Source organism: Apus apus, chromosome 1 (genome assembly GCF_020740795.1).
Source record: "Apus apus isolate bApuApu2 chromosome 1, bApuApu2.pri.cur, whole genome shotgun sequence".
Lineage (NCBI taxonomy): Eukaryota > Metazoa > Chordata > Aves > Apodiformes > Apodidae > Apus > Apus apus.
In genome coordinates, this window is record NC_067282.1 from 193,076,480 (window position 1) to 193,103,758 (window position 27,279).

The 27,279-nt window shown below is 40.9% G+C and overlaps 1 protein-coding gene across 5 annotated transcripts in view; it reads left to right on the forward strand.

The window, feature by feature from the left end:
- The window catches only part of SLC26A5 (solute carrier family 26 member 5), a 34,933-nt gene that overhangs the window by 4,516 nt on the left and 3,138 nt on the right, over positions 1–27,279 (forward strand). For 3 of the 5 annotated variants that reach the window (XM_051623204.1, XM_051623191.1, XM_051623181.1), the window contains exons 2-16: positions 7,990–8,203; positions 9,722–9,861; positions 13,028–13,138; positions 13,671–13,852; positions 14,391–14,555; positions 17,390–17,542; positions 18,001–18,083; positions 18,178–18,325; positions 20,024–20,137; positions 20,449–20,526; positions 21,940–22,035; positions 22,792–22,898; positions 24,063–24,132; positions 25,561–25,653; positions 26,592–26,714. In XM_051623204.1, coding sequence (XP_051479164.1) covers positions 8,049–8,203; positions 9,722–9,861; positions 13,028–13,138; positions 13,671–13,852; positions 14,391–14,555; positions 17,390–17,542; positions 18,001–18,083; positions 18,178–18,325; positions 20,024–20,137; positions 20,449–20,526; positions 21,940–22,035; positions 22,792–22,898; positions 24,063–24,132; positions 25,561–25,653; positions 26,592–26,714 — 1,818 coding nt within the window. In that variant the 5' untranslated portion in view covers positions 7,990–8,048. The other 2 variants (XM_051623212.1, XM_051623200.1) reach the window with 2 other exon arrangements.

The window sequence follows — 27,279 nt, forward strand, 5'->3', positions numbered from 1 at the left end:
TTATTTGATTGCTCTGTTTGGGATTGTGGAATCATTTATTTAGCCGTAGGAAGGTTAGTCTGAACTACTTCTATAGTTCAGAACAGGCACAGGGACAGTCTCACATTAAAATGTGAGCTCTGTCATCAGCCACAGAAGAAATCAGAAGCCATAAGGTGAGTCTGCAAATAAAGCAGGGAGTTGTTGTAAAATACTTATCAGAGAAACTTCTCTGAATGTTTGTTTTGCTTCCTATTAATTTTAAATATTTCAAGGAAAAGAAGTATTGGCCTGAGTTTGCTGTGCACTCATGGCATTTATGCGTAACGTCAGCATCAAGATGTCAAGGAAGGTCTTTTCTGCTGGCTGGCAATCACCTTCAGAACATGAAGCAACACCCTTAAGTACATAGGAGAAAGGAAAACACTATCACTTGGATAATACAATCTTAACCAAGCAGCAGTTGCATAAATGGGGACCGGATCTGACATAAGTCATGGCCTACTCACTGCTCATGTCGGTTTTGGTATGGTACCTTGCACACAGAAGGTAGAGAGAAAATGTGTGTAACAAAGCAGCTGCCAGGAATTGAAATGTTTCTTCTAAATGCAGATCTTAACGTGGATTGGGAAGTTGAACTTCTCACTCAAAACTAGTAGGAAGAGAGTTCTAGCCTGCATAAATAGTTACCATTTCTACTTCCTCAGAGTGTCTGCTCTGTGTTGAAGTCCTTTTTTGGCTTTATCAGAAGCAACAGTTCTTCAGGAATTTCTTCAGGCATGTCAGTGGCTGTAGTATGTTCTGCAGAGGGGCAAATCCTTCCAGAAAGTGTTAGGAAGACAGCCTCATAGAGGACCCTTGGAGACATTTCAAAACTTTGTATTAGTTAAGTAAGGTACTTACTTTATGCTTTGTTTTCAACAGTGAAACTGGAATATAAGTTCATAATTCCATCCTAAATCCCCTCTTCTTCCCTCCCTCCATCCTTGTCATTTTTTCCCGTGACCACAGCAATACCGTCCTTCAGCTTCCCCTGTGGTTTGGGAGGTTTGCACTGTAAACATGATGACTGAAATTATTCTGGTTATAAATAACAACCTTCTGCTTTTTTTTTTGTTGTTTATTTTTAGCTTGATGCAGCACTTGAGAGACTAGTGATATGTGTAAACAGAGTTGATGAAGCAGATACAGAGGAGGAGGACTGAGGACTCTTTAGGTGGTATGTCTGCTGAAGGAAGTGTATCACGTAACTTGTCCCTTCTGCACAGACACTTATTTGATGTCTGCTTGTTCCACATTGCTAGAAAAGATTAATCAGGTGCTGGAGGTCACTGGTGCACTGAGGTCACATGAACTATAGAAATTATTTTGATTTAGCTTCGTGTCTATTCATGATTTTGATTTATGTTCGCCCCTCTGATTGTCAACTGGGGCTTTATGATGAACAGTGCTCCAACAAGGTTTCTGGCATTGGATCACCCCTGAAAAAATGAAGCTAGCTAATGATTATTTGCCCTGGAGGGGTTTTACAGTCTTATCAGTTAGCTTAAGCATGACAAAGAGGTCATCAGCCATGGTACCTTTCTGATTAACTTATCTGATGCCACTGTCACTAGCTACTGCTTCTTGATTTCCAAAGGGGTGAGGATGGCAGATTCAGACCCAAGGTCACTCACTAAAGCCACAAAAAGCAGGAGTAAGAATGATCCTGTTTCCAGGGGTTCTCATGGTCATCAACATGTTTGCACTGGAAACAGAAGCCATCCCTTATCTATATTTGACAGAGAAGGACACCAGTGTTCTGCTGCTCACAGAGCTCGGGGTACTTGACTTATCTGGAATTGATTAAGCAGCTCAATCATCATAACAGGTTCCCCAAACATTCTCTTGTTGAAAACAAACATAAGATTGCTGATTGATGAGAAATACCATTAAGATACTAATGAAGTCATTAGTCCAAAGAGTAGATATTTAGAGGGTAAAGTATTTTTTGACAAGGCACGTGGAATATAAAATACCTCTTATCAGTTACATAATTTATTTTTTTTATTCATCTAATTTGTTGCCATTTTCTGAGATGAGGATCTCTGTGCTTCACATGTTGCTGTTGTGTTCTTTTCAGTGGATAAGATTGGTTTATTAGAAGAAAATATACTGAATGCAACAGCCTGAGGAAGGTGAGGCTGCTGCTGCTGCTGCTCTGTATCCCCGGGTTGTATCTCCTGATCCCTATCCAGCCAGTACTGAGGCTGAAGATATATTCCCAGCAGGCATACACACAGGGTGCACTTTTACATGTGTCCATGGCAAGCCACACAGATTACAGACAGACAGCACTGACATCCTCATCCTTCTCCCCCCTCTGACTGAGCTGGATAGAGGTTCACTAGTGGGAATACACATACATATATATATATATGTAGAGATAAACACTTATACATGTCTATGTATATACAAGGTGGATCCCTTCAGCAGTGAGGCTCAAGACACTCATTCTGCCTAGTGGCTACCTCCTTCATCCCATTGTCCCCATTTGCTGGCAGCTGGGTTTATGAGCCCTCAAAACTCCAGTTGCTGATACTGACCATCACACATGCACACAGATGGCTAGTCAGCGGTTCCCAGGTCCCATAGCTGACCCTCCTGTGCTGCTCTGGACTTACAGATATGAGCCTTTGATGGGCTGATGGCTCCTGTGATGCACCTGGAAGTAGAGCAGCAGGGTATGATCCAGGCTCTGTCCTGCTATTTTCTCTCAGAGCAACTCTGGGTGCATGGAGAAGCTGCTGTCACACAACCCAACACAGTTTATATAGCCATCTCACCTTTCTGTGCAGAGTAGAGTGGAAATTTTGCCTAAAAGCTGTATAGGAATTCAAGGTCCTGATTTTTTTTTTCTTGCTAGAGGTTCACCAGAAAGCCTCCTGGAGCACATTTCTTAGCTTACAACCCACAGAAGGAAAATTTTGTTTACTTCACAAGTTATTTCTAAATTTGTGAAGCTTTACCTGAAGGCTATAGTTCTAAACCTTCTCAGTGGGTGTACTGGAGAAGGAATGAGGATAAGCATTCCTTACAACCCCACCTGTCATTTTACACCTTTGTGCTTGTTTAGTAGTTCCTCCTTGGTATAGTTTTATAATCACTCAAGGTGATAAGTGGAAGGGCATAGGGCACTGGGGAATGAGGCTAGAGAGGACATAAAGGAGAAGAGATGTGGTTCCTAAGATTGCCTCAAGTTTTTGTATCTAGTCTCCTTAGACAGTAGGAACAGACCTTTCTATAACTGCTTTTCAGTGGGCATATTTTACCCAAAGTGGCAGTTATTTCCAGCAGCCCTTTGGCTGATGGTTGCTCACCTCTATTTGTAAGCTGAAAGACACAAAATACGTAATAGACTTTGCAGTTTATGATCAAACTTGGGATTCCCCAGCACAGATGCATTTTTGTACTGTAACATTATACTAGTGGTACCTACTGGTGTTTTTCCACTATTTAAAGCAGCCCAGTGCTTTTAGCCACCAGAAGAAAGTTTTTATGCTCTTTTAGAATAGTCAATGAACCTGCCACTGATTCCCCCCTATTGCATTATGCAGTTCAGATACATTCAGGTTATATTCACAAGGTTAGGAGTAAAAGGACACAATTTTGTAATTCTAAGCCTATTAAAGCTGCAGCAGTTACACAGTACACTATTTTTAATGTCTCCAGATTCCCTTTTTTTTTTTCCTCTCCATAGTCGTATTTTCAATCTAAGGAGCAGCAGCCAAATCACTGTCCTTGTAAATTTTATGGCTGCATTTTAATTCATGTGGACTAAAGAAAAAATTGCCTTCTACAAGAATTAGTGTAGACAGCTTGATAGCCCTGCTTTATCGTCAAAGACTGGGAAAAGAAAGTATTTAATTATTAGTGATAATGTTATGAATTGGTGTTCCCTTCACTTTTTTTTAACACCTTCAATTTGATAATAGCAGTAAAGGTGTAAGAACAGGCCTTTTATCAGTCAGATAAAGAATTGCCAACTCTTAAGTCTTTCGCATACAGCTTTTAACTACTTCAGCTCAACTCTTATCTGGCTGATAAGATTAATGGCAGTGTTTCTTGGAGCTTTTTAGTTTTATTCTTGCTTTGAAGTTCAAAGGTTGTCCCAGAGCACTGTTCCACTAATAATGAAGGCTCAGACTCCCAGAGATCACCTTGCTCTTCCTTTGGATAAAGATTTGCGAGTTTTCAGAAATCATAAGCTTTGTCTTCATGAAAATGACAATACCTGCTTTTGTTCTTCTTCGAGCATGCTGGAACTGAAGGGCAAGGCTGAATTTCCAAGCCTTGGATATCTCAGTTGGCAATTTGTCATACTGCTGTTCTGCAAACACTCGGAGAGACACTTCAACAAGTCATGAAATGCTGCTTTTTTGCTACTTTGTGGACAATGTGTATCATCTGCTGTAAACACAGACATCTCAATCCTTGCTCTGCGTGTACTTTTGCAAAAGAGGGGAATGCTCTTGAAAGACTTTTATTGTATCATCTACAACTTAGTATACAAAATGGTAACCAGAAAACATCATTGTGTGGGGCTGTTGAGATGAAGCTGGGGACATGACATGGAATACAGAGAACTATGCATCCTGCTGTAGTTCTGGAGTGGATTTAAGACCTCTTTTAGTGGTACGGGATTTGTTCTCTGTGTTCTGGTATCTGCTGTAAACCATAGCTAAACAACAGAACATACCGTATCCTCTCTCGGGTTTACTTTTGTGTTAGATGGTTCCCATGACTCAGGGCAGTATAACTTCCCTGTTCATACAGAATCAGAAATGCTCAACCTGCAGTTCAAAAACCTTCAAACAGAGTGATGGTGAAATGTGGGTTGTGACCTCAGTTAGTATTTCAGACTAACATTTGCCATCATATGGATATCTGATACACAGTTGAGCCCTGTTCAGTTAGTCAAATACATCTGTAACATTTATTTTGCCATGGCAAACAAAGGCAGGACTGAACTTCTGTTATTCTGTACATGCTCATAGTACAGAATTGTGAAAGGAACTGGAGATGTTAAGACCTCTCCATGTCTTGATTTATATTAGAAACTTGCATGTCTTTTACAAATATGAACCAATCTACTTGAAGCTTAACAAACTTGAATATGGAAATTATATATCCCAGTCAGACCTGAATTGTTCGGGGTTTGCAGAGGGCTATGTCTTTTGGAACAGGAAGGGGTGCATGTTTTTAAAACCTTGGATAAAAATGTTTTGAAATTATATTCTCATTTTATTGGAACAGTTTGGCCAAAACCAAGTCTCTGAACTGATTTGGTTTGTGCCTTTTGCATGCATTTTTAGTTTTCATTTGTTTTGATTTGTTTGAGTGGATTTTCCATGTAAGGCTGGTAAAAATTGCTTCTTGATATGAAAATGAGGCTGATGTTGCCAGAACACACCAATTAATTAGTGGAAAAGATACGTACGTGAATAATGACACGTGACCATTATAGATTCACAGAATTGTTGAGGCTGGAAGGGATCTCTGGAGATCATAGAGCACACCCCTCTGGCTCAAGTAGGGTCACCTAAACCAGGGTGCCCAAAACCATGCCCATTCTGGTTATGAGTATCTCCAAGCATGGAAACTCCATAACCTCTGTGGGCAACTTGTTCCAGGGTTTGATCATGCTTGCATTGATTTTTTTTTTTTACTTATGTTTTAACAGAATTTCATGTATTTCAATTTGTGCCTAGTGCCTCTTTACTCCTTGCCACATCAGATATTTATATCCATTTATTCTGTTTTCCTGCCATCCACCCTCTGCTCTCCAGGCTGAACAACCCCAGCTTTCTCAGCCACTTCTCATATGTCAAGGGCTCCAATTTCTTAACCATCCTTGTGGCCCTTTGCTAGATCCCCTCCGGGATGCCCAGGTCTTTCTTGCACTGGGGAGCCCAGATCTGGACCCAGGACTCCACATGTGGCTCACCAGGCCAAAGTCTGCTCTTCTGAAGTCTGCTGTATGTCTTGTTTTTCTGAGTGTCCTGGACTCCACTCTCTCATGATCACTGTAGCCAAGGCTGCCCCCGGGCTTCATATTCCTGAGCCGTTCTTCCTTGTATCAGGTCCAGAAGTTCATATCTTCTTGTTGGCTCCTCCATGACCTGTGGCAGGAAGATATCATCACTGCACCTCAGAAATCTGGTGTGCTTGTGTCCTGCTGTGTCCCCCTTCCAGCCGACACTGGAAAAAAGTTTCAATTTCACTGGTCAGAAGTTAATACACCAGAATTCTTGGGTAGCTCACTGTCTGAAATAGGGCAAGATGTGAAGTAGAAAGTGGTATTTGTGGGTAGGTAGATATTGAAGTGGAAATAAAGTGCTACAGATGTTAGTGGCCAAACATACATCTTAGTATGGACAGCATTACTGTAAATGTGACATAAGATACGTGTGATAATATGAGAGTGAGGAGAAAAAAAAAAACAACGGAGGGCTGCTCAGATGGGAATTGCTGGTAGAATCATCCTATTCTAATGTTGACTGGCTTAAAATCTGTGGGCAGGAGGGAAGATCATAATGCTGAGAGTTATGATTTGCTAAATAATAACATGACAAAGCAGTTCACAAAACATCATTTGGGCTTCTCAGTGAATTGACACTACGGAAAGATGTAGAAGAAGCTTAGAACGGGTTTCAGGAGTGCAAAGGTAGCAAGCTCTGATAGTTCCCTGGTTTGTAAGAACAGTATCATCAAGTTTTAGGCACCTTCTTTCACACAACAAAGCTGAAGTAAATCTTGAATGTGCTCTACAGAAAAAAATATTATTTTGGTAAAAATATCCTTTTGTGGCTGATTACGTAAGGAAAGTCTTGCTTACAAAAATAATGAGAACTGAAGTGATGCTAGGTCATGTCTGTCCAGGAAGGCAGACAACACTGAGCCTTGGGTGGAAAATTCCAGCACCCTTGTCAGACGGAGGCTTAGGAGGCAATATTGGTATTTTGCTGCCGGGCAGACTGTATTTGCTGAATCAAAACAGCTAACGATTGTAGTTAGCTTTGTCTGAGTATTTAGGTAGCAATTTGTTAAATTTTTGCATGGTAACCCTTTTCTAGGAAAGTATTGATGTACAGCTACACACTAAACACCTCTGGGTTAGCTCCCGTGGTTGAAGGCAAACACATGCTTAAGTGACTTGCTGGAGCTGAGCCCAAGGGCCTTGCTCACAATTACGGCTGTTTCCCGCTGCACTCACGCTCTGTCATCAAGGGCAGCGCTCGCCAGCAGCGCCGCTTAACAGCACAGCAGCCCTGTCATTTGCCTCGTCGCTTGGAGTTACGTTTCTTGCCCCATATTTCTAGAAGCAGGCAACACGGGGCAAAGGAATTAACGCAGTATCTCCTAAAAGTGTTAAGATGTTCACGGCACAGAGCCAGACAGACAAATAGATGCTTACAAACCTTCTGGCTAGTTTTAAAACTGTGACTCCTGTTTTAGTGGGTGCAGGACTGAGAATAGCACCAAGTGGCACATCCGTTGGAAGAATAACGTTTTGAAAGTAGTGAATTGTGTCTGGAAAAAGAAGCCTTTGAAAGAGAGGGAGGAGAAAGCAGGTTGGTGGATGCAGGAAGCAACTGACTATCTGGAAGAAAGAAGAGGCTTTTTCAGTGTTAAAATTGAGGTTCTGTCATTTGGACATGAACATGACAGTTTGTGAGTAAGCAGGAAGTAACTCTGCAATAAAGTAATCTCCCTTTTTCCTTTAAAAACTGAGGAGGTAAAATCCAGATAAGCATGAATATAACCTTTCAGTTTTATTTCTGCAATTATTTATAAAGTAATTAATACAAAAGCTTTCTGTAACTAAGAAAAGCATGAATTATTGCCTTCCATGTAGTAAAGACTGAGTGTGGTTTATTTGCTTACTGCTGTTACAGGCTATCTAATTAGTGCTTATAAACCTGAATCCAAGGTTAAAAAAGTAACCAAACTTGTTTTGTCTGCAACCAGGTTCTTCAGGGGAGGCTGTGGAACTGTTTTTCCTTGGCTCCTGCTCCCTGAGATCAACTATGGAACATGCTGAAGAAGATGAAGCATGTCTTGAGAAAACCCAGAGGTATCATGTGGAGAGACCAATATATAATGAAGAGCTCTTGCAAGGACAGCTGCACAGACGAGAAAGAGCCCCTCAGACTTTAAGGCAGAAGATTGCACATTCTTGTCGGTAGGAGTTTTTTTATCTTTATTTTATCAGTTAGAAATATTTATAATTCTTAATTGATTCATGCAAGTAGCTGGTAATCTCTTCAAAGAAATCTAAAAGATAAAAGCACTAGTTCTGCTTTGATTATTCAGCAAGAATAATCAAAGGAAAAGGATGGAGATGTATGACAGCTGTGTGGAAGTCTAAATTATTAGTTTAATAAGGACTTAGTAGAGGCATTATGTAGCTTTTAACTAACTGCCTGGAATCTAAGTGTCATCTGGTTTGGCAAGAAATGTCTTTAATTGTGCAACTCTTGTTTTGTGGTACCAGAGGACAGTGAAGAGAAACTTATTCTAATTCTCCTTAGCTTTACATTTATCAGTGCTTCATTTGCAGAGTTGATTCAGTGTCTTGGTAGACCCTTATTCTGCAAGACAACAAATTATTTCTGTCTAACTGCTTGTCTGTAAAATATTCCTTTTCATGTGATTTGACATTTGGAGGTTTGCTTTGGTTAATGGAATGACCATTCTAAGGGTAATGACACATAATTCCACCTCAGAAAACTCTCCTGCATAAAAAATATGTGGATCAATATCATCCTGAGCTATGACTTTTTGTGATCCAGTCTGCTTAAACATGGAGAGGGATGGGCACCTCCAGTTCCTCTCTCACTTATAGCAATGATTTTCATCACTATGCAGCTTAGTCCCATGAGAATTCAGAAATGTTAACAAGTCTCTGCAGTTCTCTTGCAGTTTCCCTACACGGAAAAGCATTTATATGATCCTAGTGTGATATTTTTACTCAAGGTTAAACTCTTGCCACAGTACAATCAAAGTATGATGCATGGCAGTGCTGGATAGAGATATTTGTTTCCTGGCTCTATTAATTTGTCATGAGTCAGGGTTTCAAAAGGTTAATAACTCTGTTAACAGAGACAAGGATCAGTGTTGCTGGCTTCAGTGCCTTTTCTTTCAGGGTGAAGAACGGTGATGGTCTCCAATAGACTTAAAGTTAGCCTATCAGTACCAGTGATAGTAAGAAGCATTAGTAAAATAATCGTTTTTTTTTTAAAAAAAAACATAATATAAAATGTTTTACTATAAAAGTACAAAGCACACAAATAGTAAATAAAAACAGGAAAAAGCATTGCAGAGTAGTTAGAGGGAAAACTGCTATCAGAAAGCAAGTTATCCTCAGGGGATTCCTACTAAGAATGATCTCAGCAAAAAGTGTTGTGTGACTGCTCAGTTGTGTATGGACTTGAACAGTTTCATTTCCCACTGACCTCCAGTCTCACAAGACTCTTCTCCAATTCCATAAGGTTTGTAAACAGCAACCAACATGTGGTAAAGGGCTAAATCAACTGGAATCATAGTTGCTGTTGCTTAATATTTGTCCAAAAATTAGTCATCAGGGGCCTGAGCCTGCCCTTAATGGACCTGTTTCCCTGCATAGGGGTGAAATACAAATTTTTAACCTGTTTGTACCCTGCTAGAGTCTTAAGTTTTTAATTCTGCTTTTTATTTTCAGTTGTTCTTCTAAGAAAGCCAAGTCTCATCTTTACAGTTGCTTACCAATTTTAAAATGGCTTCCTCGTTACCCCGTGAGGGAATACTTATTAGGAGACATTATCTCAGGTATAAGCACTGGGGTTATGCAGCTTCCTCAAGGTGAGTATCTCTCTGAATCTCTTTATCCTTTTCTTTGCTTTTTTTGTGTGTGCTTTTATGGCAGTGTTTGGCTTCCTGAGCAGGTGCTCGTAAAAACAGAATGTGTATTTCAGAGGTGTGTGTGGAGATGAGTACAGCATTCTGCAGACCAGCCCATAACAATTCCCTTCAACTGCAAGTCGGTGATATGCAGCAAACTCTGAAAGAAGTCTACCTTGGTGATCAATACCAATACCTTTTGATGACAGAACAGCTCTTCACCATTTAAGTGCACATCTAAGCCTTTGCTGAATGTACCCAATTATTTTCTGATCTCCTCAACCTGAAAGCTGTAAAAAATTTCCTACAGAGGGTAGTAGTGTTTCAGGAGAACAACTCTTCAAAGTAACCAAACTAAATTAAACCAGAGAAGAACATGCAAGAAATCAATACACTGATCTCTCTTTTTCTCTTAAGACTAGAAGTTACCAGTTGAAGCAGGAACCATAGTAGTGGGTAATGATTTACATGGTGGAAATTAATAAAAAGTATTGTCTATAATAAGACTGCAAAACTGTGGGATTTCTGTGATATTACTTGGAAGTTTCACCCCAAATTGAGTCTTGTCCTAAAGTAGGAGCAGGCTCTGTGGAAGATGAAGAGAAATTCACTTTCTGTTCAGCTCTTGGCGACTGGACCAGTGGAATCTTTTGTTCAGCCTAACACCTCACGATCAGCAGTTTCAGAACTGCTGTGGGTTTAGAAAAGGGCAGCATTTTTACAGCAGTGTCATCACTGCTCTGGGAATGGCAGCTTCATGACAGCTGCTACAGTCCCAGTCGTTTTCCCCAGGAAGTCTTGGAGTAGAGGGAATTCTAAAATTTGTGCAGGGCGTAGTCCAGAGGAGTCCTCATGCTAAGGGTAATATAGTTAAGCATATATAAATTTACTTGTGCTTTTGGCTTATTTCGTATTTCCACCTCATTGTTCCATTTTAGCCTAAGGCAGGTCTGAGGAAGTACTCTCTAAATCCAAGAAGCCTGGATTTCAACAGGCAGTAACCCATTAAAGCACTGGAATATCCTAACTTAGTCTGTGCAGTTGGCTTCTTTATTGCTATAGCTTTCTGGTTTTGTGCTATTGTGCATTTTTTAAGAATTAAGGATATTTTTTTCTTACACAAACATGAACATTAATTTATCTTAAACTGACAAGTAATGTGGTTAACCGTCAGGCAAATCTGTCATATACTACACACAAACATTAATGATTGCATACTGAAACACAGTTTATGTGGTGACCAGATAAGGACACTAGAATCTAAGTGCTCAGCAGTGAACTTTAAAACAAAGTCAAAAATTAAGTATAAACTAAACATTATTCTTTCCTCCAGTGACCGCAGACATGCCCTTGAACTGCTCCTGATCTTTGCCTTTCTAAAAAAAAAAAAGTTGAACTTTTATTTTTCTGGAATGGATATAATTATAGCAAGCAGGAGTTCAAAGAAGCCTGGGAATCATTCCAGGCAGAACTAAAATGACCAGCATCTTTAAGCCGTGAACTTCTGTCATATCACTATCTCTGTATTTCCTTGGCACTGACAGCCTTTTAAAATGCCAGTACAAATTAAAAAGAAGAGGAATAAAAGGCTATTCAGATCAGAAACTTCACATAGATCCATCCTCCCAGTTTTGAAACCACTGGTTTTCTGTTCTGGTCACTTTTATTTTCAAGTTCAGCAATGTGTTAAAGGCCAGGCTGTTACAGTACAGGGTGTTCTGCTGATACTCTTGGTATGAGAGGTAGCCCCTGGGGCAGAGAATATATGTGGGGTGAGATTCAGAATTACCTAATGAAAAGCTCATTGCTGCAAGAGAAGAAATTATATCATCAGTCCAGTTCTGGTAGTAGTATGAAATCTTGGTTAGGACTCAGACATTGCTTAGGGCATGAGCTAGGCCTAATGAGCTATTACACTGTGCAGGAGTGCTCGGATGACACAGAAGGTCCCTCTCTGTTTTTTTCCTTTCATGATAACCTGATGCTTTGTCTCTCAATTTAAAAATAAATTAATAGGGAGAAGTGTTTTTGAGTATCACTAGCTCTGGATGGTGGGTGAACCATTGCTTCCTTCTGTATTTTGCACTGGACCACTGAGCATTTCTGGCCAAACTTGGACCAGTCTGCCCAAGTGGGGTAAGAATACACAGCTTCTTCAGGTGTCCTAACTCTGCACTTGTGAAGGTGAATTGGAGAGCCAAGCCAATCCAAGATACAGGGTTTTCTTCTCGAGGCCCATTTGTTCAGTTCTGGTGTCTTAATTCTCACTACCATAACCTGTGTAGAACAAGTAGGTTTTTTGGAGCTGCTCAGGGCAGTTAGTCACCACATCATGTGGTGCACACAGCTTGCTTGTGAGCCGTGTCCCGTGATGAGCACACACTGTCACACAGAGGAGGAACACCATGGGAGATGTCCCTCCCCAGTGTCTCCTAGAGCTCTTCCCCCACCAGCTCCATTGCTGTGCTTGCCAGCCCCACCTACAAGTAGGGATGATGTGGATCACTCTTCTACTGCATGTAGCTGGACAGGCCTTGATAACAAAAATTACTTAATTTTCAGCTCTGTGACCTCGAAGATCATAAACAATGCTTCCCTGCTTATTTACATCTTAGAGGATGTTTTGCAGAAACATGAAGTTATGTCATCCCACTTATTCTGGGAATACACAGGAAGTGTTTTATCAGTCACAGATTACCGAGGAGGAGAGAGAAAAAACAAATGCATCCCACTGGTTATGGGGCTTGGGTTTTTTTAAATTCCATTATTGGACAGATGAAAACAAAAGCAACAACAAAAAAATGGTTGGCTATTGAGAAGTACTCTCGGCCACAAAGGCAAAACAATGAGTGCATGGATGCACAGATGTACACATGTGCAAACACACCTGCAGTGCCTTAGAAACTTACTGCTTCCTGACTCAAACCACTCAGGTTTTTAGGTACTTCCCTACAGTATTGTATGTATTAAAAAGTATTTCCTGCAAGACTTCTAGTTGTTTAAAACCTGTGATATGTCACCAGATTTCCTACTAGGTGAGTTCAATTTTTGTGGGCTTAAATCCTTATGCTTCAGATGGTTTCTTTGTGTTGTTTGCCTAACATAAATATTTGTGTCTGTTTTCTAGGTTTAGCATATGCTTTGCTGGCAGCTGTTCCCCCAGTATTTGGCCTATATTCTTCATTTTATCCTGTCTTTCTATATACTTTTTTTGGAACCTCCAAGCACATATCAATAGGTATATCTGTATGGATAACTGGAAGTTGGTGTGTGTGCGTGTGTCAGATAAAGTTTAAAAAAAAACATTGAAGAAATAGAAAGTGTAATTGTTTTCCATAAATTCAAATTAAAGTTAAAAGGAGAAACACAAATGTGTGAAACATTAGTCGTACTTTTTTATTGTTAACTTATCCATCCTACTTAGGAAATAATAGAAGAGCATATTGTATCAGATTAGATCTAGAAATGTGTGCTGTTCACTCCTGACGATAGTGTCAGTGCTGCAGTCAGCTGTCTGTGTGGCCAGAATAAATCTTTAATTTCCATAATAGAAACTGAGACAGAAAAAAAATAATGGTGTTTGCTTACCATAGAGGTGTATGCTCACCATCTGACTGGCTTTACTGGAGCACATTTGGCAACCAAAAAATACAATCTTCAGGTAGAAACTCTATTCTAGTTTAATTCCACATATATCTCTTAATAATAACCACTCCTAAGAAAAACTGCCAGGACTTTAACCAATTGTTTTCCTTTCCGTCTTATTTCAGGCACCTTTGCTGTGATCAGTATGATGGTTGGTGGCGTTGCTGTGAGAGAAGTGCCTGATGAAATTTCTTCTATAGGCTATAATTCTACTAATGTTACAGATTCCCTTGAAAGTTACTCTGCTAGGGATGCCAAGAGGGTGCAGGTAGCTGTGACTCTTGCCTTTCTTTCAGGAATTATCCAGGTATGTGCTTGCCGGTTGCTCTAAGGGCAAGTTCAGATTCTGCTTCCAGATTTGCTGTCACAAGGGGCACTGGGTCAGGGTGGGTCCCTTGTCAGTAGATTTGTGCTTCAGCACTGCACTGTGGAGAATACAGGCTCCTTCCATGGCAGCCCCATAACTGAAGTGGGGAGGGACACATTGGAGGCAAGTCTTTATCTGGCATCTTGGCTTGACTGGGTAAGATGGGACCTCTCCCCTTTAATTTTTTCCTATCCCATCAGAAAAAGTTGACCTGATCTTCTCTATAGTCTGTTATAAATGCACAGATACAAACACATACATTTACCTGTATCCCACACTGTTCCTGCCAGTGGCATGGAAGGTTTGGTGCATTGGTGGCTACTTATTGAACTGTGGCTTTAGAAAGGCCGAGTTCAGGTTTGCCCAATCTGACTCAGGCATTAAGGTAAAAAGGTGTCGTGTGGCCTTGTCTTCTACTTAGGACTGATGTTCAGGTTACAGTGGGAGTCACATGGATAATACTTCTCTTCTCCATTAGTTGTGTTTAGGTCTCCTTCGATTTGGATTTGTAGCCATCTATCTAACGGAGCCTCTAGTGAGAGGATTTACTACTGCTGCTGCAGTTCATGTCTTTACTTCTCAACTGAAGTATCTCCTTGGCGTTAAGACTAACCGATACAGTGGACCCCTCTCAGTTGTATATGTGAGTGACTATGTTTACTAAATATGCAAATTCTGCGTTGTCTGGATATAGCACTTAAGCCTTTTCCTCTTTTTTTCTTTTTATTATTACTATTTTGGCACTAAGTAGAAAAATACTTCAGTATTCAAAACTGGGTGTGAGGTCTTTAGTTCCAGAGGGACTTTGACAAGCTTGAGCAGTGGGCCCATGCCAACCTCATGGAAGTTCAATAAGGCCAAGTGCAAGGTCCTGCAGATGGATCAGAGCAATCCCAGGCACAATTACAGGCTGGGAGAACAGATTGAGAATAGCCATGAGAAGAAGGACTTGGGGATATTGGTTGATGAGAAGCTCAACATGAGCCAGCCACCATGTCCTGGGCTGCATCAAAAGAAGTGTAGCCGGCAGGTCAAGGGAGGTGATTCCCCTTCTGCTATGTTCTCATGAGGCCTCCCCTGCAGTGCTGTGTCCAGTTCTGGAGCCCTTGACAGAAGAAGGACATGGAGCTTCTGGAGCAAATCCAGAGGAGGCTATGAAGGTGATCAGAGGGTTGGTGCATCTCTCCTATGAAGACAGGCTGAGACAGTTGGGGCTGTTCAGCCTGGAGAAGAGAAGGCTCCAGGGAGACCTTACAGCAGCCTTCCAGTGCCTGAAGGGGGCCTAGAGGAAAGTTGGAGAGGGGCTTTTGACCAGAGAGGGTAGTGATAGGACAATGGGAATAGTTTTAAACTGGAAGAGGGGAGATTTAGGTTAGACGTTAGGAAGAAATTCTGTGCTGTGAGGGTGGTGAGACACTGTAACAGGTTGCTCAGGGAAGTTGTGGATGCCCCATCCCTGGAAGTGTTCAAGGCCAGGTTGGATGAGGGTCTGAGCAACCTGGTCTAGTGGGAGGTGTCCCTGCCCATGCAGGCGGGTTGGAACTACATGATCTTTAAGGTCCATTCCAACCCAAACCAGTCTGTGATTCTGTGAGCAGCTTAAAGTGCAGCTTGGCTGCGACTTGGTAGATCAGCACAGTCACAGTCTGAGATGAGTAGGTTTTAGGATTCTGCTAAATGTAGTTTTGTAATGTTCATGGAAGCATCTCTTGTATAATGTGCTACTAAAAAAGCTATCCTCCTGATAAAATATAAGCCTGAGACCCAAACTAATATACGTCACTGTAGACCAACCATGTTTTGCAAAGCCAGGAAATACAATTCTCAGAACTTTGCCCAGTCTGTATTTTTTTAATTTTGCACACAAATTCTGATATGAGTATTCTTCATTTCCTGTTTGTAAGCTGTTACATAGTGTGCTTGGACACAAGGTGCCATGTCATCATAAATGTACCTATTCTTTAGAGTGGGAAAACTGTTTTGAAAGCAAGACACACTGTAAAATATTACTATTTATCAGAGACCCTAAGTATTAAACCCAATTGTTTAGAGCATGTAGGGATCCAGTATTTGACATAGCTTACAGCCTACCCTTCCACTCACCTTCTGTCCAATACATAGTGATGTGAGAGGACAGAAATAAAACCATGCAGTGTAAAGCTGTGGTTTGGTTAGTATGACTTAAGTGAAACCGAAAGATCTTGTTCGCTTGAATCTAAAATTGACCTTTGTTCTCTGAAAAAAACGCAATGGATCCCCTGCACAAATGTTTTTTTGTTTAAAGGGACATTTATAATTTAAAAAACAACCAAAGCTTTTAAGTTGATATGAGCATTACTTTTCTTGCTGTTATGAACAAGTTGAGATGCATCTGAATCTGATTTGCGGGTCAGTCTAGGAAGCTCCAAGTTGTCATCACAAAGTCAATGCTCTGATTTTGCAGACAAGAACCCCTGAGTGGAAGAACAGGAAAGATCTCTGATATCTGTGAAAACCCAAGCTTTTGAGCAGATTGGTTGCTCAGCAATGATGAAGCTTCAGGATTTTTGCTACATGGAGGCTACAGAAGATACTTTGTGGGAATCTTTCATGTACATTTGTGTAGATATAACCATCCTTTTAGAAAAAAGGCTGCACTAATGATTCATTCCTAAATTTGCTGTTCAGTTCTCTAATCCAGAAACCAGATTTACTAACTGCCAAACAAATAGGAGGGAGAGGATACCTTCAGGATGTACTACCAGGACATCTTGAATGTGTAATATCCTGAAAGTTGCTGTAATTTTCTGTCTCTCTAAACAGGGATATGTATATCATCTTTGAAAGACCTCTCCAGAAGACACTGATTTATTAGAAAAAGGAGAAGTAATTGGTAGGGAAATAATTTACCCTCTAGCAACTTGTGTGTTCCGGCATACTTTCTTGCCTAACACCCTTTTAATAGTGTTTTTAACTAAAATATATTTGGAATAATGGCCAGCTGCCAGATGACTGTTATTTAATCATATTGCTGTGGTAACCTCAATGGTTGCATCAGCAGCTCTATAGTTTTAGAATGGTTTATGCAGGTCTAAGTAGATATGAATTGCCAAAGAATATTTGAAGGTATTAGAAGGAGTTTTCATTTATTGCTTTCAGGCAGCTGCCAGTATGAAATATGTGTGAAAATGTTGAGGATAAGTGATGTAGATTAGTTTAGATTTTTTTTTCTCCCCATGATAGTTTTTTTGCCAAATTCTTGCCCCATTTGAGGAAGGCTGATGTTAATGATTGCAAATGTATCTCACTCACTGAGATACTCTGAACTTCTCTGTTTTTTGGGAACAGTTTGGGGTTTGGTGAGGCACTGATTCACTGTGGTTATAAATACAGAATAAAAACAGCTGAACAGCAGTGTATAATTTGTTCTTTTGTGGCAAATCTCCATTAAGATTATATTTTCTTAGGAATAATTATGATAATTCTGTTGTGTTACAGAGCATAGCTGCTGTGCTTTCAAAAATAACTACGACCAATGTTGCTGCATTGATTGTTGGATTAACGTGCATTGTTCTATTGTTGATTGGCAAGGAAATCAATCTCCGGTTTAAGAAGAAGCTCCCAGTTCCTATTCCTATGGAGATCATCGTGGTAAGCCAGTTGTGAAATTCTATAGCTAAATTATATAACTATTCTAAAGCTGTAGAAACTATATAATTTTCTATCAAGCCTTACTGAGCTTTTCAGTAACTTCTCTTGAATGTATTTCATTTGAGGGTTGATCCAGCTGAAGGTTTGGTTGCTCATAATGGTAGAGACTGATGGGCCAAAATTTTAGAAGTCTCAAAGGACTGAAAACCCAGTTAAATACGCATGGTCCCTCCTAGCAATGGGTAGGTAGAGATTTGTTGTAAAACCCACTCGGTCCTGGAGTTTTGGTACCCAATTCACTACAAGATAAGCCTCTGAGTGGCATTTCCCACTTGGAGTCCAAGAGCTCAGAAGCCCCTTCTGAAAAAGGTACTTGCAGATGCATGTTTTGAAGGTTCTACAGGGCTTGCTTGGTTTTTAAAATGCTGTGATTTACAAATGTGTTTGTGGATTTTTAGGTAATTATTGGCACAGGAGTTTCAGCTGGAATGAATCTGAGTGAGTCATACAGAGTGGATGTGGTTGGGAATATTCCTCAAGGGTAAGGATGATGTATTCTTATTCAAACTATACCTTTTTTGTATTGCATGTAGCTTTTATTATAGTAATTGGTAAATGTTTGTTTCATCTCCAAGGTTACGTGCACCAGCAGTTCCCATGATTCAGCTCATCCCAGCAATATTTGTGGACGCGATAGCAATAGCAATAGTTGGATTTTCAATGGCTGTATCAATGGCCAAGATCTTTGCCCTTAAACATGGTTACACCATTGATGGGAATCAGGTAAAAGCTTTGGATTGCTTTGTTGAAAATTCTCGGTAGCACCTTGGTTTCATCATTAAAGTAGAATGGGATCTTGGACAAAAATGAGTTTTTCTTTAATAGTGGAGTCAGGTAAGGTTTTTGACAGCCTACACATTTAAATGCCAACAATTCTTCTAAGTTCTTCTGGCTGTGTTTTAACAACCAGTTTCACTTCTAGCTTCACTTTGGGAAACTTGCTTCTGTTAGACTTGGACATATGCATTAATATTAATTATTGGGACAATCATTATGTAGCTGACTGTCCTGATGGGCAGCTACCTGAGCAAAGCACAGAGTTCCCATGTGATAAACTGAATGTCTTATGTGTCACAGAACTGTTATCTGAGGTTTAAAAGTTCCAATTACATTTTATAGTCTCTTTTTATTCCCTCCCCTTATAAATAGGCAGCCTGTAATTTCCTGGGGCAATAATTGGCCCTGTCTGTAGTTAGCATACTGATCATGACTGGAGTGATAAAGGCTGTGGTTAGGGACTCTCTAAAACAATATCACAGAATACTCATGGTTGGAAAGGACCTCTGAGATCAACGAGTCAAACAAAACGAAAACAAACAAAGACAAAAAAAAAACAGCTCCACAAAACCACACCCAAAGAAAACCCACAACACACAACCTATGGTCTTGGCCACTACAGCATGCCCTGAAGTTCCTCATCTACACGTTTCTTGAATACCTCCAAGGCTGGTGACTCCACCACCTCCCTGGGCAGGCTGTTCCAGTGCCTGACCACTCTTTCAGTAAAGAACTTCTTCCTAATATTCAATCTAACTCCCCCCTTGCCACAGCTTCAGACCATTTCCTCTGGTTGGTCCTGTCATTGTTCACTTGGGAGAAGAGGCCAACACCCACCTCCCTACAGCCTCCTTTCAGGTAGCTGTAGAGAGCAATGAGGTCTCCCCTCAGCCTCCTCCAAACTAAACAATCCCAGTTCTCTCAGCTGCTCCTTGTATGACTTGCACTCTAGACCCTTCACCAGCTTCCTTGCCCTTCTCTGGACTCACTCTAGCACCAAAATGTCCTTCTTGTAGTGAGGGACCCAAAACTGAAGACAGGATTTGAGGTGCAGCCCCACTAGTACCAATCACTGCCCTAGTCCTGCTGGCCGCGCTATTTCTGATACAATCCAGGGTGCTGTTGGCTTTCTTGGTCACCTGGGCACACTGCTGGCTCTCATATTCAGCAGGCTGTCAGTCAACACCCCCAGGTCCTTTTCTGCCAAGCAACTTTCCAGTCAGTTTTTCCAAGCCTGTAGCATTGCCTGGGGTTGTTGTGGCCCAAGTGCAGGACCAGGCACTGAGCCTTGTTGAATCTCATGCAATTGACCTTGGCCCATTGATCACTCCTGTCCAGATCCCTCTGTAGAGCTTTTCTGCCTTCAAGCAGATCAACACTTCTGCCCAGCTTGTGTCACTGTAAGCTTGCTCAGGGTGCACTGAATCCCCTCGTCCAGATCACTGATGTTGATGATGTAAAATGCATCATCTTGTATTATAAGAACCACAAGCATAAGCTACAGTAAGTTTGCTTATTCTCTATTCCTTAGGTTGCTAGAAAGCACTACAAATAAGATGTGGTTATTAATACATACAGATAGCTGTGGCTTTGTACAGTGGCTAGGTATAAGTGCCTTCTGTTTTGCTCTGTTTTTTAACACAGGAACTTATTGCCTTGGGAATATGCAATTCTGTGGGGTCATTTTTCCAAAGCTTTTCAATCACTTGCTCAATGTCTCGGAGTCTTGTTCAGGAAAGCACCGGTGGGAAGACTCAGGTGTGTACAATAAACCCTAATTTTGAGCAAAACAAAGTTTGCTTTTTGGAGCTCCAGAGCTGAAGTCCGAAGCTTCATTAGATTGCCAGGTTTCTTTGCCTGGGCCCGAAGGAATAACTGGAGTTTCCCAGTTTCAAAGGCTGATTGGGCCAGGATGGAAAGCTGCGTGACAGCCAGAATGGGTGAACTGAGTGGGAGGGATCAAGAGTCTCTGGAGCAACCAGCCTTGTGGAAAGCAGGAGAGGGATTAGCTCATCAGTAATGCTGCCCTTGGAGACAGTCATAAGTTATTTCCAGCTTCTTTTGTTCAGATTGCAGGTACTCTCTCTTCAATTATGGTTCTGTTGGTAATTGTGGCCATTGGATACCTCTTCGAACCACTTCCACAGGTAAGGGAGTTTTGCCTGTCAGGTATTGCTTTGTCATTGAGCAGAGGCCAGTGAGAATTGCTTAAAATAGGGATTGTGAGATGATTGGTGAACAAACACAGTTAGGCCTTGAACCAGAAACCTTTATATTTTATGCATTTTTGCTGTAAGTTAGACTAGAAATTCTTAACATTCTAAAGGCTCCAGCATGCTTTTTGTTGTGTTTTTTTTAATATTGGACATTCCAGATTCTGACTTTACAATATGAAAATGATACCTTTAAACAATTCCCCTTTTAGAATCATTTTGCTTGGAAAAGGCCTTTGTGATCATCAAGTCCAGCCATTACCCTAGCACTGCCAAGTCCACCACTAAACCATGTCCCTAAGCACCACATTTACACATATTTTAAATGCTTCCAGGAATGATGACTCAACCATTTCCCTGGACAGCCTGTTGCAGTGCCTGACAACCCTTTTGGTTAATAAATTTTTCCTAATACCCAATCTAAAACTCCCATGGCACAACTTGAGGCCATGATCTTGTTACCTGGGACAAGAGACCAAACCCCACCTCTCTACAGTGTAATTTCAGGTAGTTGAAGGGAGCGGTAAGGTCTTCCCTCAGCCTCCTTTTCTCCAGACTAAACAACCCCAGTTCCCTCAGCTGCTCCTTACAAGACTGGTGCTCTAGACCCTTCAGACACACTCCAGCACCTTCTTGTAGGGAGGAGCCCAAAACTGAACACAGGATTCAAGGTGTGGCCTCATCAATGCCCAGTACAGGGGGACAGTCACTGTCCTAGTCCTGCAGGCTGCATTTGATTGCAGCATAGGAATTCTAGGAAGAGGTAAAAAGTTAAAAGACACTAATAGCTCATCTAGGAGAGGGTTGGAGCTGAGTGATGGCTCAGCATAATGAGTAGCTTTTGCTCCACTTCTATTTATTTGTATGTTTGAATATATTTATGTGAATAAATACATTCTGACTTTAAAGTTTGTTGCTGATGACGTGCGTAGGATGATATGCAATTCCTTTATAGGAGAGGTAGTTTGGGTTACACCTATATGACTATTGCAGGAATTGTTGCAGTGTATTGTACAGAAGCTTGAATTTGAGATGATAGTCTAGCTGCTCCAGGCACTACAAGCACCATAATTGTAGCAGTGTGGAGCTCAGGAGTATGTGATTTCTCTTACCAGGAAGGAGTAAATCAGACTGTACAGCTGCTGGCTTGCCATTTCTGCAGCTGCAGTAAAAGCCTATCTCCACTAAACTGCTTGAAAAATTGTGGGTTTAGATGGAACATCTTTTCAGTAGACATCCATCAGTTGTACCAAGCACAGAAACACAGTTATTTGTAATGCTTTGAAGTTCTTATTTGGCATTCGGTTTATTTTGCTTCTGAAAGTTGCATTTGTATAATGTTCCTAGACAGTGCTAGCTGCAATTGTCATGGTGAATCTGAAAGGAATGTTTAAACAGTTTGGAGATGTTGCACACTTCTGGAGAACCAGTAAGATTGAACTGGTGAGTAATGCACATCTCAGTGCATATATTTTACTGTATTGAATTTGTTGCTTCTTCCCAATCCCCAAAAAAGGGTAGAAACTTACCGAGGAGTTACAAATTGATGTTGCATTGCAGATGAACATAAGACATGGAGCTGTGAGTACCCTAGGAGAGTGGTCTGTAGCAGACAAAAAATTTGTTGTTCAACAACCTTTAACTCAGGTCAAAAGTAGCTTGGTTGCAGTAAAAGCAAAGCTTTTGCAGTGTTGCTATAGGAACTGCACTGAAAGCTGTGGCAAGTCTGAGAAGAATGTGAAAAACAGAGTAACAAAGAAAACTACTTCAAGATATTTGCCATCTTTATAAGACAAACCAAAAACCTGGTTGCTAGTGATCCAGAACTAAGAGTGTGTCAGAGGTAATGTTTTGGTGGCATTTTTCTCCTGGATTAACTGGCTGATGGAAGTGAGAGCTACTTGAAGGCCTTGAATATATATTTTTTTTTATTATGGTATTTGGGATCTGATGGTAACAGAGGATTCCTTGGAGAACAGGATTTAAGGCAATAATTAATATGTAACAGTTTGTCATATGTTACGTTGATGTGCCTTGATCTGAAAGGTTAAGGCAGTTACAGGCTGCTATCATGATGGATTACATTATAGCCTGTTCCTGAACAGAAGTGATACATGGGTTTTGAAGTCAAATTATGCTATTGTTTTTGCTGTTAACAGAATAGAATGCATAATATTTCAGAGCTTTTTTCTGTTTTAGGCCATCTGGGTGGTAGCTTTTGTGGCTTCCCTTTTCCTGGGACTCGACTACGGCTTGCTTACTGCAGTAGCCTTTGCCATGATAACCGTTATTTACAGAACACAAAGGTCAGATTTCTTCTTTATCAAAATTAGTGTTTGCTGATCTTCTGTGTGGTTTTGTTTGTTTAAGGGGTGCAAATAAGCAGAAGACCTTTCCACTCTCTTCAACTGCATGCAATATAGAATTTGCCTCTTATTGTAGGCCATGCCCTGTTGCTGTGAGCCAGGCTCACATTTCATTTTTCTGAGAACAAAATTTCTAGAGCTCATGAACTTGCAATTTCAATAATAAACAGAAGATTTTTTATTTCTTATACTTGTTAATCTTGTTTACTTTTTTAATGCTAGAGTCACAACTTCAAATCTACTTTATTCTACTTTCAGTCAATGACGACATTTTGTGTGCACCGATTGTCACAATCAAGCAGATGTGTCAGATTATTACTAGGTGAAAGCTTAGGGTTTTTTTTTTTTATAAGAAAGTTCTAATTAATCAAAAAATGGTGCATACTCTTATAGTTTTTCAAATCACTTTGCCTCTCTTCCTATTCAAAGTGACACAGCTTTTGCTGTGGAGCTTTCCTTGTCTGCAGTGAAATGATTTCTTGCATGTGTGGATGGGACTGTCATGTGAGGCTTCTAGGCTCAAGGTGTGAGATTTCTAGGTGGACAACGTGTAAAAGTCTTGGTTTCGGTCTGCATTGGAAGAAAAATAAATTCTGAGTCTTCCACTCTACAGAAAAAAGTATTTTTGTGCCATCTGTATATGGCTTTGTTCTTGCAAACAGAACAGTTGTGTACTTTGCTGTCACACTGCTTGGTTGGGAATATTCATCTGCTCAGACATTGTCCTGGGAGCAGAGTGGCTCTTTGAAATTGCAGCAGGTTTTCTGTCAGCACAAGTTTCCATATTTGCAAGATAGTCAATGGAATTGCACCAGTTTACACCAAAGAGAATTTTCCCTGTAACTTTGCATGCTTTGGCTTGTGCTTTTCAAAACATGACAACATTACAGTGCTAAGTTTATAAATATTGTTTCCAATGACAGAAGTAAACTTGTCTAGTCACAAAATGGCCCCTTTATTATGATCCTGCCATAAACTGCCCACTGCATTTGACCACATGTAGGCACTGCAGAATGACCATTTAAAATAGGGTTCAACCTGTACTGGACACTCACTCACTTTATAAGTGTTAATACTGAAACATTTGCTTCCTTTTCTCTCTAGCCCTCAATACAGAATCCTTGGTCAGATTCCTGGCACTGACATCTACTGTGATGTGGAAGAGTATGAAGAGGTAGGAATGTATTCTTCTGCACTGAAGAGTTTTATGTAGTGGAGCAAAGGTGACTGTGGCAGTTGGATGCTTAGCCCTATGATACTGCACATACAGTGCTGCCTGCTGAGCATTCACCTATGTTGAAGGGAAAGAAAATTAGTTTTATTTTAGTAGTAAAAGCTACTTTGTTCAAAACATTAGCTTTTTGTACTGCATGTATGTTTGACTGCATGTATGATCAAAAGTAACCTTTATACTAGTTCCATTGTACTAGCTTGTACAAAACCTTAAGGTTTATGGGAATGCCACTGCTAACCTGCTATGTACACAAGTGCATGCAAGGTCACCTTCTTTACCTGTGTGGCAGTATTGCATGAAATCCATGGAACCCAGCATCCAAACTGATCTGGTCTTCGGAATTGCACAAACTGTTCAAAACAGCATCCCCCTGCCTCCACCCATCCCCTGCTCATGAAATATACATGGTTAATGCACTTAACTTCCTGTAAATGCCATTTTGTTCAACCAGAAGCTGTTGATAGCTGTACGTTTTGTTAATGTAATGGATATAAACATACTGTGTATTTATTCACAAACAGCAACTCAAGTTTTCTGCACTCTTCTGCCATGTTCTCAGAGGTGCTGCTGTGAAGGCTACACCCCCCTTTACTGAGGGACAAGTCTGTGAAAACCCATGTGAGAAAATGATGCTGTCATCTGAAAACATTCTCTCACCAGCAGTTCTGCTTTGAATATGATACAAAGCAAAAGTATACATGGGCGTATTGATAGCAACATGCAAAGGAGAGGAGGCCCCATTTTTGTTACACTGAATGCAGTGAGCATTTCTTCCTTCTATAGAGAGGCAGGGTTGGCAGCACATGGCAGGCTGGATCTCTGCTGCTGGCCAGGTCATTTGCATGTAAAATTTCAGAGTGCAGCCTGGTTAGACTTGACTTCATTTAAAGCAGAGGAAGCAAGTGATATTGAGGCCTATCTATAGGCCTGTTTAAAGCCAAAGATTTGAAAGCCATGTGTGTGTACCTGAGGAGACAAGAAACAGATAAAGAAGTCATGCCTGTAGAAAGGGAGACTAAAAGGAAGCATTCCTAGTGCTGCACAATTTCCTCATGGTACAACCAGTTGCAGTTAGCAGCATCAGAGAACTGGAAATATTTAATTTCTTAATTTTAAAGCTGTACATTTCATTGTTGTAAAGAAGAAATGTTCCATGGCATTGATTGTGTGCAGTGTTAGACTGGGAAAGGTGGAGGGTCTGATCTCCTGACTGGCGTTGCTCACAACAGTGCTGAACTTTGACACTTGCTGCCAGCCATTCAAGGTTGGCTGTTGGGCTGCAAGTTCATCTGTCTTGAGATCACACAGGTGCTTTTCTTCTAGTGCGGGCAATACTTAACTGTGCACATCCAATGTTCTTTTCCTTAGGTAAAAGAATGTCCTGGAATAAAAATATTTCAAGCTAATGCATCACTTTATTTTGCCAATAGTGAGTCATATACAAGTGCCCTGAAGAAAAAGGTGAGTAAAGCAAATTCTTTAATGTTTGTGTCTAGAAAATTCAAACTGGCTTCTGAAACAGGCTCATCTTTCAGTCCCTTTAGTGTAGCCCCTAGAACAGTGTTTCTCAGCCTGTAGCCCCTGGTGACTAGTAAAATAAGAGAAGGTGACCCTCCAACTGACTGCAGATCATCTTAGGAAGCAACAACATGGTAGGAGGGAATAAACAGAAGAAGTGTAGCTGGATACGGACTGATTGTGAATGGAAAGTCTGGTGGTTGCAGAGCACAAACTGGTCAAAAACATATTTTTTTTTTCAGAAGGAAATAAGTAGTTGCTGAACAGGAAACAAAATGTCTGGGAGTAAAAGCTTCCTTCTTGTGTGACACACTTCAGTGGAGTGTGAGGCTGTGGAACACTGTGGGCATTCAGTGCCCCCCTGAGCAACAGATTTCCTGCAGAAAGAGTGTTCATCACCTCCTGTGTAGCCCCTGCGTGCCTGGGTGGGAATGGCAGTAACAGAGCTAGCTAAGGGCAGAACTGCCTGACCCAGCAGCAAATGCACCAGTACTAACTTCTGACAAATTTTGCTGTAGTTCCCATGATGAGTCTTATACAAAAGAGGTGGGTGGTACTTACCTTCACAAAGCAAGAGGTATCAGTGATTTGTGTCTGAATGCACTTCTCTCCCCTTCACTCTCTGCACTTGAATCAGCACTGGGTTGGAAGGTGGCACTCTGGTTTCAAGGATGTGATTCATCTCTTCTCCATCTTGTTAACACAGTGCTTGCCAAGATTATTCCTTCTTACTTGATACTGTTCTCACCCCCACCAAGGGAAGATGAATAATGCAGGCTTGTGTTTTAAATTATTGATAGTGATGAGTTCAGTGCTAATTGATACAGCAATGTCACCTACCAAGCTGAATCTCCTCTGATTGTGCCTTCTTTTTGTGACAGACTGGAGTGGACCCTTGTGCCATATTAGCAGCAAGGAGAAAAGCCCAGAAGAGACATGCCAGGGAAGTAAAGAAGGCAAACAAACTCAGGAAGAAAGCAGTACTGAAGCTAATGAATTCTTCGGTAAATATTGACCTCTGCTTTCTCAGCTAACGTGCTGCTTGCTGGTGTTACCCGTCTTGCTTACACAAGGTACTGAGAGCTACTCAGGTAGGGAGGCTTGGGAAGCCAGGACTGTGCAGTGGGACCAGCATTAAGGATCAGAAGCTCATGGCTGGTTTGAATAATTGTGTTTAACCTTGATTACATTCAGGTAGCACAGAGCAGAGCCTTTCCTCACTGCCATTCTGTCTCAGCAGTGGTGTCAGCAGAAAGTGCTGACACATGCTATTTCTGACCCTCCCCCCATACTTGGAATAATCATGCAGAAGTACGATATAATGAAATTAATTAGATTGTCAACCCCTGTAATGAAAAGGTGCCATCAGCACTCCTGGTCCTGACATGGTTAGGTGAGGCAAATACATGGAGAAGGGTTGTTTGAAACACACTTGTGCTTTTGTGCATGTTTAAATTAATCTACACTTGGGAGCTGGTGTTTGCTTTTTACTGGGGGAAAATGCCTAACTTAAGAGCCTGATTGGTGTTGCTTCCTTTAAATATACAGGCCTTGACAGGATTAGAAGGC